Consider the following 14,220-nt stretch of genomic DNA (forward strand, 5'->3'; position numbering starts at 1 on the left):
ATTCGATCGAGTAGGTATTTGATAGAATATTATGGCATTCGAACTACTCGTACTCGTTTGAATACCACTCGCTATTCGCAGTAAAGATTCGTTTCAGAACCAGCGTTGATTGGCCAAATGCTATACAGTGTACAGCATTCGGCCAATCAACGCTGGTTCTGCCAGAGGCGGAGTCTAAGATCGGACCACAATGGAGACTGCTGTGGTCCGATCTTAGACTCCGCCTCCTCACAGACGAGCTTCCGGCAGAACCAGCGTTGATTGGCCGAATGCTGTACGCTGGCCAATCAATGCTGGTCAATGCATTCCTATGAGAAAGTGTCAGCTCCCGAATAAACGCAAGCTGCCATCTCTCCCGACTAACAATGACGAGCCAGCTGCAGAACCAGCGTTGTTCTGCCAAATGCTATACAGTGTATAACATTCGGCCAATCAATGCTGGTTCTGCAGGACGAGTAAGGGCCGGTTCACATTAGCGCTTGGCTCCCATCCGGAAGGAGTCCGCAGTAACCCCCCCCCCCCCAACGGAATATCAGTGCAAGTGCTGTGCAGTTAAAGCGCACGGACCCCACAGACTATAATGGGGTCCATGCTCTATAACTGCACAGCGCTCCTCCTAAACACTCTCCTCTGCTACTCGTGGACTTGGTGACTCTCCTTTAGCCGAATAGTGGTTTCCCCTGATACGAGCATTTTTTCCCATAGACTATAATGTGATTCGATATTCCATCGAGTAGTCGAATATTGAGGCTCTACTCGAAACGAATATCGAATCACTACTCGCTCATCTCTAGAAATAACTACACTCACCGGCCACTTTATTAGGTACACCATGCTAGTAACGGGTTGGACCCCCTTTTGCCTTCAGAACTGCCTCAATTCTTCTTGGCATAGATACAACAAGGTGCTGGAAGCATTCCTCAGAGATTTTGGTCCATATTGACATGATGGCATCACACAGTTGCCGCAGATTTGTCGGCTGCACATCCATGATGCGAATCTCCCGTTCCACCACATCCCATAGATGCTCTATTGGATTGAGATCTGGTGACTGTGGAGGCCATTGGAGTACAGTGAACTCATTGTCATGTTCAAGAAACCAGTCTGAGATGATTCCAGCTTTATGACATGGCGCATTATCCTGCTGAAAGTAGCCATCAGATGTTGGGTACATTGTGGTCATAAAGGGATGGACATGGTCAGCAACAATACTCAGGTAGGCTTTGGCGTTGCAACGATGCTCAATTGGTACCAAGGGGCCCAAAGAGTGCCAAGAAAATATTCCCCACACCATGACACCACCACCACCAGCCTGAACCGTTGATACAAGGCAGGATGGATCCATGCTTTCATGTTGTTGTCGCCAAATTCTGACCCTACCATCCGAATGTCGCAGCAGAAATCGAGACTCATCAGACCAGGCAACGTTTTTCCAATCTTCAATTGTCCAATTTCGATGAGCTTTTGCAAATTGTAGCCTCAGTTTCCTGTTCTTAGCTGAAAGGAGTGGCACCCGGTGTGGTCTTCTGCTGCTGTAGCCCATCTGCCTCAAAGTTGGACGTACTGTGCGGCGTTCAGAGATGCTCTTCTGGCTACCTTGGTTGTAACGGGTGGCTATTTGAGTCACTGTTGCCTTTCTATCAGCTCGAACCAGTCTGGCCATTCTCCTCTGACCCCTGGCATCAACAACGCATTTCCGCCCACAGAACTGCCGCTCACTGGATGTTTTTTCTTTTTCGGACCATTCTCTGTAAACCCTAGAGATGGTTGTGCGTGAAAATCCCAGGAGATCAGCAGTTTCTGAAATACTCAGACCAGCCCTTCTGGCACCAACAACCATGCCACGTTCAAAGGCACTCAAATCACCTTTCTTCCCCATACTGATGCTCGGTTTGAACTGCAGGAGATTGTCTTGACCATGTCTACATGCCTAAATGCACTGAGTTGCCGCCATGTGATTGGCTGATTAGAAATTAAGTGTTAACGAGCAGTTGGACAGGTGTACCTAATAAAGTGGCCGGTGAGTGTATATGATCCCTTGTGCAGCCATAGCTGCAGCCTGAATACATAGGGTCATTTGACTATATTGACGACCCTTGAAAGGGTTCACATCTTGGGAATGGGCACTCCTAGCGCGTTTGGCCCTTGTAAGCATGCCACTGGGTAAACCTAAATCTTTATATTGTACCATCAATAAAAGCGATGTCTTGTCTTATGATGGAGAACTCCATGATTTAAAGGAAATTACTTGTTTTCCATTCGTGTGTCGTATTTGCCATCGCTAACGTCTGATTGTTTCTCGCCAAGGAAAGAAATTTGAGAACACGGAGATGTTCGGGCAGTACCCTCTCCAGGTGAATGGCTTTAAAGACTTACACGAGTGCCTGGAGGCTGCCATGATCGAGGGAGAAATTGAGTCATTACATTCGGAGAACTGCAGCAAGTCTGGTCAGGAGGTGAGAAGGCACGACCACGTCATCGTAGCGTTACCTGGTCTCTTATGTATGCGGGTGTGTGAGATGCTGTGATTCATAGAAGTGGTATTTATAGGGGAAAAAAAACTAATTTTTCAATGCTTTATTAGGAAACTTATTGTTTAGGGTTTACGTCAAAAGTGTGAATAGGCTTAAAAATGGATGAAAAAAACAGAAACGTATGAAAACCAAAGGGGTGCACGATGGCTATTAAAGCTGAACCAGTTTGTCCTATTTTCTGACTCCGCCGTAATAGTTACCACTCCGAGGATTTACCCTTGTGCTATGGTGCACACAGTACAGCGCGGTCACTTCTCGGTATACGCCGTAACACGATGTACTGTTCTCACTAATTCCTCTGTGCTGGACAGCGTGACTCTGTCTATACAGACGGACAGCCATAACCGGCCTATTCCGTCCCATCAGGAGGACATGTCATTTATAGTCCGGGTTGTCACCTCTGATTAGATCACCACGCGCTTCCTGAAATAGCAACCAGAATAGGATTTTGCAAAAATAAAGTTTGTGCTGCTTAAAGGAATAGAAAAGGAGCCAAAATTTAATAAAGTCTATTACAAAATGTATTAACGGCACAAATACTTCCAGACCTCAAAAATTGTCCAAAAGTTTGTCTCTGTGTTAGGTCTCCGTAGATGGCTCAGCCAATAAATGATTGGATACTTGATCCAGAGAGTCCTTATCCATGCGTTACATCAACCATCATGGTCGCCGCTTCCTTTCGACACATTATTTGCTTCTTTCTCCTCAGCACTGGTTTACAGAACTGCCGCCTGTATTAACCTTTGAGCTGTCCAGGTTTGAGTTTAACCAAGCGCTAGGAAGACCGGAGAAGATCCACAACAAGCTGGAGTTCCCGCAGTGTTTGTACATGGACAGGTAAGTCCTCCATCAAGCCGGTGGACACGGCCTCCATTGGCATGGATATACTTCAGTAGCACCAATGGCGTCGTCCACTGCACTGTGCTATACGTACATATGTCTTGCAAAAATAAAGTGAACTGCTCAGTATACATTGGAGCAGATTTATGAAGATTGGTGGAGGGTGTGCCTCCTATATGACAGGGTGCACGCCTAGTTTCATCCTAGGGGGGAATGTACATACATTTCCCCCATCTTTTAAATCAGATTTTTTTTGCATAGGTGATGGTAAATCTAGTGGGGAAGATGGTCCCGCCTCCCATCTGCCTTCACCACACCCCTTTTTGGAAAGGCTTAAAAAAAAAATAATTGACTTTTTATGCCTTGTACACCACACTGGCGTACAAGACATAATAAATCTGCCCCAATATTTTTAGCCTGGGAGCCTAAGGAAAAACCATGGTATTGTATACCATAGGCTAAGATATACACTGTGATCAAAAGTATCCGGACACCTGGCTGAAAATGACTTACAAGTTGGTGGCGCCCTCCATCGGTAATGCTGGATACAATATGGCGTTGGCCCACCCTTAGCCTTGATGACGGCTTCCACTCTCACAGGCAGACGTTCAATCAGGTGCTGGAAGGTTTCTTGGGGAATGGCAGCCCATTCTTCACGGAGTGCTGCACTGAGGAGAGGTATCGATGTAGGTCGGTGAGGCCTGGCACCAAGTCAGCGTTCCAAAACATCCCAAAGGTGTTCTATAGGATTCAAGTCAGGACTGTGTGCAGGCCAGTCCATTACAGAGATGTTATTGTGGTGTAACCACTCCGCCACAGGCCGTGCAGTATGAACAGGTGCTCCATCGTGTTGTAAGATGCAATCGCCATCCCCGAATTGCTCTTCAACAGTGGGAAGCAAGAAGGTGTTTAATACATCAATGTAGGCCTGTGCTGTGATAGTGCCACGCAAAACAACAAGGGGTGCAAGCTCCCTCCATGAAAAACACCACCACACCATAACACCACCGCCTCCGAATATTACTGTTGGCACTACACACGCTGGCAGATGACATTCACCGGGCATTCGCCATACCCACACCCTGCCATCGGATCGCCACATTGTGTACCGTGATTCGTCACTCCACACAACGTTTTTCCACTGTTCAATCGTCCAATGTTTACGCTCCTTACACCAAGGGAGGCGTCGTGTGGCATTGACCTGCGTGATGTGTGGCACCCAATCACCTGACCACGTTCGAAGTCCGTGAGTTCCGCGGAGCGACCCATTCTGCTCTCTCACCATGTCTAATGTCTACTGAGGTCGCTGATATGGAGGACCTGGCAGTAGGGGGCAGCACAATGCACCTAATATGAAAAACGTATGTGTTTGGGGGTGTCTGGATACTTTTGATCACATAGTGTATGTACTTCAAATTTACTTTGAACACAGTGTGAATAGACCCCAAGTATTCGCCATATTCAGTTACTTCTATACTTAATGCTGTACCGCTTATCATATATGTACAATGACTTTTTTTGTTTTTTCGTTTTGTTTTTTTCTTCCTAGGTATATGCACAAAAACCGGGAAATTACGAGGCTTAAACGGGATGAAATCAAACGTCTTAAAGAGCACCTTACGGTTTTACAGCAGCGGCTAGAAAGGTATCGGAGTGTTGCTAGCTTGGTTATCTATAAGGGACTGTATTGTGCTTGGCAGAGTTTATATATTTGGAAGCCCATTTTTTGGGTCCTATATTTATTTGGGGGTCTTTTATTCATATATCTAACATTTTATAATGTTTAGTCTCCTTTCATGTTTCCAGATACTTAAGTTATGGTTCTGGCCCCAAACGGTTCCCCCTGGCAGACGTGTTACAGTACGCTCTAGAGTTTGCATCCAGCAAACCCGTCTGCACTTCCCCTGTGGAAGATATTGATACAAGTGCCCCACCTAGTGGTTCTGCGGTCACACAACCCATGCAAAGGTACGTCTTGTGCTCCAAAAAAGCTGTACATCCTTTTTTTTTTTTTTTTTTTTTTTTTTATACCATGAATGTTATTGTATTTAGTTTTATTCCTGATCCCATTCTTTAAAGGGATTCTACCATTACCATCTTTTTTTTTTTTTTTTTTTGTGGATAAGACGTCGGAATAGCCTTTAGAAAGGCTATTCGTCTCTTACCTTTTAGATGTGATCTCCGCCGTGCCGTTCCTTAGAAATACTGGTATGTAAACTAGTTCTCTGGCAGCGATGGGGGCGGGCCCCAGTGCTGAAAATGCAATGGGGGAGTCCACACTGCTGCTCGAGAACACGCTCCAGTGACGCCTCTATCTTCTGCTGGATCCTCCCCTTCTTTGTTGTCTTCCTCCTGCGTCACCTTCGACGCCTGTGCAGTTGGCTCTGCCAGTGAGACACTAGTAGAGCCGACTGCGCATGGCAGCCATTTTTGGGATGCCGCTGTTGCTCTTGTAGTTCAATGCAGGAGCGGCCTACCATAAATGGCCCCGCCAGTCGGTACTCGGCTCTGCTGGTGTCTCACTGGCAGAGCCAACTGCGCAGGCATTGGAGGTGACACAAAGGAAGATGACAGAGAAGGGGAGGATCCAGCTCGCTGGAACGCCATATAATGATCATGTTGTTGACGTCTATGATTTCTCTCTGCTCCGCTTGAGGAGAACGCTGTGACTTCTGGCTACCGTCATAGCTCTCGTTGTTTTAGAATTTTGCAGCAAACTAGATTTTCTTTTTCCCCTGCATGTTTAAAAGTAGCAAACTGCCAATTTGGATTAAAGGTGTTTTGCCATCCAGTGTGTCAGTACTGCCTGGAGCAGATCAGATAATATGCAAATGCTTGTACACAATGGACTCAGTGTTATCTGTGTGTTTACATAGAGAGATAACAGACCTGGGACCTAAGATAAGGCTGCTGCAGGAGCAGTGTAATATAGTATGTGAGCATAAATTCATAACAGCCGTGAAGCCATGTCATTTACCAAAATAAAAAGTAGCCTATGCAAGGTTATAGACTATCTATGTGCCGAATTTCATCCAAACCCGTTCAGACGTTTTTGCATGATCAAGTAACAAACACCCAGACATACAAACTTTCACATTTATAATATTAGTAGGATAACGCAGAAAATGTTTATTAAAAAAAAAAATCACCAAATAGTTTAAAAAAATATTTTAAAAATGTTTAAACCAAAACTATAAAAAAAAAAAAAAAAAGTCATTTTCTAGTGACGTGTTCCCTTTTAAGGCATCAGTAACCCTTTGAATCCTTGCAGCACAATGGATCATCAGGGGTCGTCTTCATCGGGGGAGACACAAGCCAACCAGCGCACGGTCATTCACAAACCATTCACACAGTCCAGGATACCTCCGGATTTACCTATGCACCCTGCACCGCGGAACATCACCGACGAGGAGCTGACAGTATTAGAGGGTTGTTTGCACCGGTGGAGGACAGAAGTGGAAACGGATACGAGAGGTATGATCTGTGCCGGTGTCCGGGCATGCTGATTGGTCAGGATGGGCTATTGCATTGCACAGGGATGAAATCTGCAGATTTGTGGGAATAGTCAATCTGATCCTTCTCCACAATTCAGAAGCTTTAAATAGAGATCAATGATGCTGCAAGTTCAGATCATTAGACCCACGGCTGGGACAGAATTTGCAGTTGTAAAACGGGTCATGTGGTGTGAATTATTGCTATATTAATGAAGTGGCAGGACATTGTAGATGTAGCAGTTTTATTATTTGTCACAGTTAGGGTTGAGGGATCGGATCCCGATCGGCGATAGCAAATTTCACGATCAGGATTGGCTGGAAAATGATTGAAAATCGGATTTTAAAATCGATCCTGAAATATTAAGATTGGCTCAGCCCTAGTTACAGTTTATCATGCTTGTAATATGGCTTCACAATGAATTCATTTTCTGTATATCCCCTTTACTGTTTTCAGACTTGCAGGACAGCATCGGTAGAATACATCGGACTATAGAACTTATGTATTCGGACAAGTTGATGACACAGGTAAGATATATTTTGCTTGTACGATACCATAATCAGATCACGTATTCATAGCTTAGATCCATACAAATAATGACCTGTATTTTATTTGCTTTGTTATTTTGGGAAGTCTTCTATCATCTCCTTGTTTGTGGCCAATTTAATTTATTACTCTGTATCGTCAGCAAAAATAAATCAACTTTTAAAGTGGCCTTACCCCTGGTGTGCACTTATGGATAGGTCGTCCGTATCAGATCGGTCGTGATCAGAGACCTGAATCCTGTCAAACTTAGGTGTTTCGGCTGCCAGAAGCCCAATAGTCGCTATACACCTGCAGCAGCTCTTCTCCTATTCAAGTAAATGAGAGCGGGGCTGTGGTTCCAGGGGCCGCTGCTGCAGTGTATGTAGATCCATATACTGTATACAGTTTCCGGTCCGTACAGTGTATCAGTGGCACCTGGAATTGCATCTCCACTCCCATTTATTTCAATAGGAAGAGGTTAGATTCCGGCCATGTACCTAGTGTATGGCTACTGGTGATAATGTCAGTGTCGCGTTTATGACTAAATGACCAATAATCCCAAGTAACTGTCGTCGTCCTAAATAATTAGGCTGAGTGCCAGGCGGTAAAAAAGTCACACCGCTCTGTGTCTGTATTCGTTCTTCTCTCAGTTAAGGAATATGTGCTGACGCACTTTTTATTAAAAACACGTGGGTTAAATAGTAGCAGAGCGAGGAAGAGAGATAACAACAACATTAAGTTTTCATATTCATTCCTGATTGGTATGGGACATTTCAATCAAACAGAAAAAGGTTAATCAGTTCCATATATAACCAGCTACTCCCGGTCCTGCGTGGTAACCTTGGGGAGCTGTCCTCTGGCAGCAAGCCAATCATTTGTTTTTCTTGCACCCATCCTGGATGCAGGCGCCATCTTATCATATAAGATTATACCAGTTTCAAGCATAAGCAACTACCGTATTTTTCAGACTAGAAGATGCATTGGACTATAAGACGCACCTAGGTTTTGGAGGAGGAAAATAGGGAAAAAAAATTTTGAAGCAAAAAATGGTAAAATATTTAATATATGGGAGCTGTAGTTTTGCAACAGCTGCAAGACCACATTGACAGGTGACCCTGCAGCTGTACGGGGACACATAGTTTTTTTTTTTTTTTTTTTTTAGTAGACCGGGCATTTTCGGACACCGGGATTCCTAATGTGTATGTGTTTGACATTTGATTTTCTACTTTTATATATATTCTAGGGAAAGGAGGTGATTTAGAACTTTTACTTATTTAATTTTTTTATTATATATTTTTAAAGCTTTTTTTTTTTTTTTTTTTACTATTTTATTTCCCCCCCAGGGGGCTTGAACCTGCAGTCATTTGATTGCAAGTCCCATAGACGGCAATACAACTGTATTGCCGTCTATGGGACATTCTGTATATTACTATTACGGCTGGTCATAGACCCAGCCGCAATACTAATATAGCCGTGACAGGCCTGGGAGCCTTCATTAGGCTCCCGGCTGTCACCCGAACAGGTCGGCTCCTGCGATATCGCCGCGCAGGAGCCGGCCTGCAACTTTACAGGTACGGGGCCGGTGGGGACCGGCCCCGGGGGAGAAGGGGCCGCCAATACAGACCCGGCATCCGCTGTAATAGAGAGGCGGATGCCGGCGAGGAATAGACACCGGCACAGGTGCCAGGGCCTGAGACATCGCTACGTTCCTGCCCTGCATGAAGCCAGCAGTAGCAGGAACGATGCTGACATTCTGCTCCTCCGTCCCCCCGCCGGGAATAGCAGCATCACTCCTGCTGCTGCTGGCTGCATGCAGGGCAGGAACGTAGCGATGTCTCAGGCCCCGGCACCCGTGCCGGCGTCTATCCCTCGCCGGCATCCGCCTCTCTATTACAGCGGATGCCGGGCGGCCACATTCGGACTATAAGACGCACCCTTCTTTTCCCCCAAAATTTGGGGGGGAAAAAGTGCGTCTTATAGTCCGAAAAATACGGTATATCTAGCATTCAGCTTTTAAGAATAACAATGTTTTTCATACATTACATGATTATTACCTTCACACTGGCAGCTGAAACACCTAATCAGGTCGAGTTTTGGGCATTGGACCCCAACCAATCAGTATCCATTAACATCAAGTCCTGGACAACCCCTTTAAGGCTGTCCCACTGACTTTAATGGGAGTGTCTCGGGTATCTGTTGCGTCGATCATTTTACCGGCTTAAAAAGTCCTATTGGCAGGACTTTTTTGTTTTGTGATTTATGGGGCTCCTCATGGATGTTGGAGTGCAGATGTGAATATAGCCTACTACATAGGGCACACAGCGGGTTTGACAGTGTGACCACCTTCAGCTCTCCGCACCCTTCAAAGGTGGCGCTTTGGCACTGATTCCGCCACAAATTGGAATTTTTTTTCTAGCCCCTGCCATTCTTAAGCAATCGTTGATGTTATTTTCAGCTCCAATATGCTAATTAGGTTCTACTGGAAGTGGCCCAGGACCGCCCACCAGACAGTGGAGAGCCTAATTAGAATTAGAATAATTGGAACGGTATGGGCTAGAAAAAAAATTCCACCTGTGGCAGAATCGGTGGAGCGCCACCTTTTGAAAGGATGCGGATGGTTAAGGGTACTTTGGTGCTTGGATACGTCAGTCTCAAGGTTGGTGGTAGTGAATTCGTATTCACCATGTAATGGTTTTCTCGGATCCTGTCGCTGCTTCTGTGTATCGGTGATAAATCTTTCAAATCAAAATGAATAATTTTTTTTTTATTTTTTAATCTTTTGAGGTCCCGTACCGGTTACATGCGGTGTTGGTGCACGAAGGACAAGCAAATGCAGGTCATTACTGGGCCTATATATTCGATCACAACGAAAAGCGCTGGATGAAATACAATGACATCTCTGTGACTAAATCATCATGGGAAGAGCTGGAGCGGGATTCCTTTGGCGGTTACCGAAATGCCAGTGCCTATTGTCTGATGTACATCAATGATGGCGAACAGTATTTGATACAAGGTAATTGTAGTGTATGACCCATAAGGATATGTAAATGAAGACTAGTGTGACCTGGCGAGGCACATGGTGTCATTCTCTAAGACGTTTCAATACTCAAAGGGCTTTTATAAGTCGGACACACTTTTTTTTTTTTTTTTTTTTTTTTTTTTTATAGGTACCACGTCGGAATAGCCTTAAGAAAGGCTATTCTCCGCACCGCCGTTCCGTAGATATCTAGGTTCTTGTCGGTATGCAAATTAGCTCTCTCACAGCACTGGGAGCGGGCCCCAGCGCTCAGACAGCACTGGGGGCGTCCCCAATGCTGCAAGAGAACTCTCTCCAGCACCGCCTCCATCTTCATCAGCAGTGTCCTCTTCAGCGTCTTCTTCCGGCGGTGGCTTGTAAATTCTAGGCCTCGGGCCTTGCACAGTATTGTAAGCGGCCATTTTCTCGTGGGCTGTGGGCATGCGCAGTCTGCTCTGCCCGAGGCCTAGAAGTTACAAGCCACCGCCGGAAGAAGACACTGAAGAGGACGCTGCTGACTGAGATGGAGGCGGCGCTGGAGAGAATTCTCTCGCAGCAATGGGGACACCCCCAGTGCTGTCTGAGTGCTGGGGCCCGCCTCCAGTGCTGCGAGAGAGCTCATTTGCATACCAACAAGAATCAGGATTGTAGGCGAACAGTGGCGCGAAGAAGACGAGGAAAGGTAGGAGTGGAATAGCCTTTCTTAAAAAAAAAAAAAAAAAAAAAAGTGTGTCTGACTGATAGGATCCCTTTAATTCCTCTGTTTTTGTGTGTGATGAACCCAAAGTTTCTGACCTGGTTCTGAACCCCGGTTATGTGATCGGAACCGGCACGCAGTCCCCCCAAGTTGCTACACCTCCTCCTGTGTCTACTGCTAGTTACCTGCACTGTGGAGGTTGGACAAATCCATCCTTATAATAGTACGGGGCTCTGTAGGATTTATGCTACATGTGCATTTAAACATAAAAAGTACCTCTGGTTATGAAACCTAAAAGTACAGGTGAAAATAAGACACTTTGTAATAAGGATATTATAATAAGACCGCAGAAGACGTCCATACTGTAGCCTCACAACTGACCGGAGGCGGACTCTACATGGTCAAGATCCCGGGCCCCGGTTTGTTTGCTAGTTCATCTATCTACCGTCGCGAGATCTAGAGAACTATGGTTGTGAAAACTCCCGACGTGCATGTTCTTTTCTACATGCAGGACAGGTAACTTCTTCTCTGCCATCAGTAAATTTCTATGGCGTCATCATCCGAAGCTTCCCGCACAACGGCTACAATAGAAGTGCTGGGTTTATTGCAGGTGACAAGGGGTTAAGCCAAATCCCAGACAGTGTCAGACCCTCTATTTGTTATCATTCAGCCCTTACCATTGTAAATCCACAGAACATTTCTCATGTTGTCACAAACACTGTGAGACCCCCGGGTGGGGTACAAACCGAAGAACATAACACAAATTGACATTCCAGCAATTTTTTTGCGTGTGACATTCTGCGAGATGGATGTTCTCCTTTGGGCAAAAATCAAAAAGAATTATATTGATACGAGACGTACACACAGTACAGAAATTCTGCTTTATTGCCGAAAAAAAGCGAATGTTGGTGAAATGCCAGGGAAGTTGGCATAAATGTCCTCAGGCCTGGATCACACACTTGCTGTCATTGTGGCATTCATATTTACAGTAGCCAATTTTATATACATATGCCCATGACTTAGAGGACAGCGCCTCTCTGGTCATTAGGCTTTGCCTGGTATTGCAGTATTCATTGGATGTGGACTGAGTTGTACATCTGTTGATTTCTTCCAGCTCTGCGTTCAGTGATGGATTGTGTAGTATGTAGTAGAGCGTTCCTGGTTTCACTTCCATTGAAGTTGTTGCGGATGGTTTTACCATTACATAGCGCTCCATTCATGTAATCTTTTCTGTCATTCTAGAGGAGTACGATAAGGAGACGGGTCAGGTACTTACTGGGATGGACACCTTGCCCTCTGATTTAAAGGAATTTGTGAAGGAAGACAACAGAAGGTTTGAGAAGGAGCTTGAAGAGTGGGACAAGGAGCAGCTGCGGAAAGCTGAACAAGAGAAGATGCTGCTGGCACAGAAAACCTTAAAGCCTACTCCATCTTCAGTTCCTGGTATAGTAAAGACCGTATTAATTTTAGAAAAATCTATTACATTTGGCCACTATAACCTATCTATCTGCAGGGCTGGGGTGATATACTGGTTCTGGTGACTGTAACCTATCTATCTGCAGTGCTGGGGTGATATGCTGGTTCTGGTGACACTAACCTATCTATCTGCAGGGCTGGGGTGATATACTGGGGTCTGGTGACAGTAACCTATTTATCTGCAGGGCTGGGGTGATATACTGGTTCTGGTGACACTAACCTATCTATCTGCAGGGCTGGGGTGATATGCTGGTTCTGGTGACACTAACCTATCTATCTGCAGGGCTGGGGTGATATGCTGGTTCTGGTGACACTAACCTATCTATCTGCAGGGCTGGGGTGATATACTGGTTCTGGTGACAGTAACCTATCTATCTGCAGGGCTGGGGTGATATACTGGTTCTGGTGACACTAACCTATCTATCTGCAGGGCTGGGGTGATATGCTGGTTCTGGTGACAGTAACCTATCTATCTGCAGGGCTGGGGTGATATACTGGTTCTGGTGACAGTAACCTATCTATCTGCAGGGCTGGGGTGATATGCTGGTTCTGGTGACACTAACCTATCTATCTGCAGGGCTGGGGTGATATACTGGGTCTGGTGACACTCCCTTTAACAACTTTCTTATGCTCCAGCCCCTACACTCGTTATAACTTACCATTCATGTTATCTTCGTGTCTCCCTCCAGCTCCATTGAAAGACCCGGAGTATATGGAGCAACCCACGAGAGCCGAGCTGTCCTCCGAGATAAAAGAAGAGACCACTAGTGCAATCACTCAGGCCGTCACCGAGTCCGACGACAAAGGTCCAGAGGCTGTCCTGCAAATGGTTAGATTTAGATGACCTTCATCCTCCCGTCATGTTCCTATATTTACATTGCACCCATGTCTCTTGACAAGCTGTTGACCCGTCTATAACTTTTGCACCAGGAGGATCAGTCCCCTCCCCGGACGTGTCCATTGTAGAAAATAATTGTGATACCGTATTGGTCCCCTGTTATTCCTCTGCTATGAAGATGATGGACCCGGGTGTTACCAGTTGGGGGGCGTGTCTCTGCACCCTGCGTGACTTTGTGTAGACACACCCCTTTTATGAATGCTAACACCCAGTTGTTACTTTATTGATACGTTTTTTGAAGAGGCGTAACGTGGGAATGGTGCGACTCCCAGCCGTAAGAAAAGGTTCTCCAGAGTTGTTGTTATATGGAGAATACGAATATTTCCTGAAACGGACAAGTCAGGAGAGGCGACTGATCCACCTTAAAGTACTTCTTTGTCCCCTGCCTAATAAAAATGGTTTGCTCAGAACCTGGAAATTCTTGTGAGACTACGGATGGCCCAATAGGCCATTTTACCCCAAACTCACAATGGTCCACAAAGCTGAGCTATAGGGAGTTGTTTGAGCCGCTGTACTTATGGATCTGTTGTCAATGTGCTATAACGGGACATGGAAGAAAAATGGCGATCCTCATTGTACATTTTTTGTGTTTTTGTTTTTTTTCTCACCCCATTATTCTACATTTTAGGTTTTGGATGGAGTAGAATTATGTGGATTAAAAAAAAAAAAAGTCATAAAATGATTCTTATATAGTCATACATAAAAATGCAGTAAGTACAGGGCCGTGGACCCGCAGTCGAGC

The 14,220-nt window shown here is 45.4% G+C and overlaps 1 protein-coding gene across 2 annotated transcripts in view; it reads left to right on the forward strand.

Annotated features, from left to right (window-relative positions):
• The window catches only part of USP25 (ubiquitin specific peptidase 25), a 79,870-nt gene that overhangs the window by 40,688 nt on the left and 24,962 nt on the right, over positions 1-14,220 (forward strand). For both annotated transcript variants that reach the window (XM_075263445.1, XM_075263446.1), the window contains exons 10-18: positions 2,308-2,456; positions 3,244-3,371; positions 4,924-5,019; positions 5,181-5,342; positions 6,646-6,848; positions 7,323-7,393; positions 10,176-10,404; positions 12,347-12,547; positions 13,270-13,409. In XM_075263445.1, coding sequence (XP_075119546.1) covers positions 2,308-2,456; positions 3,244-3,371; positions 4,924-5,019; positions 5,181-5,342; positions 6,646-6,848; positions 7,323-7,393; positions 10,176-10,404; positions 12,347-12,547; positions 13,270-13,409 — 1,379 coding nt within the window. The remainder of the gene's footprint in view (positions 1-2,307; positions 2,457-3,243; positions 3,372-4,923; positions 5,020-5,180; positions 5,343-6,645; positions 6,849-7,322; positions 7,394-10,175; positions 10,405-12,346; positions 12,548-13,269; positions 13,410-14,220) is intronic.

The sequence above is a fragment of the Leptodactylus fuscus genome, chromosome 2, assembly GCF_031893055.1.
Source record: "Leptodactylus fuscus isolate aLepFus1 chromosome 2, aLepFus1.hap2, whole genome shotgun sequence".
NCBI classification, from domain to species: domain Eukaryota; kingdom Metazoa; phylum Chordata; class Amphibia; order Anura; family Leptodactylidae; genus Leptodactylus; species Leptodactylus fuscus.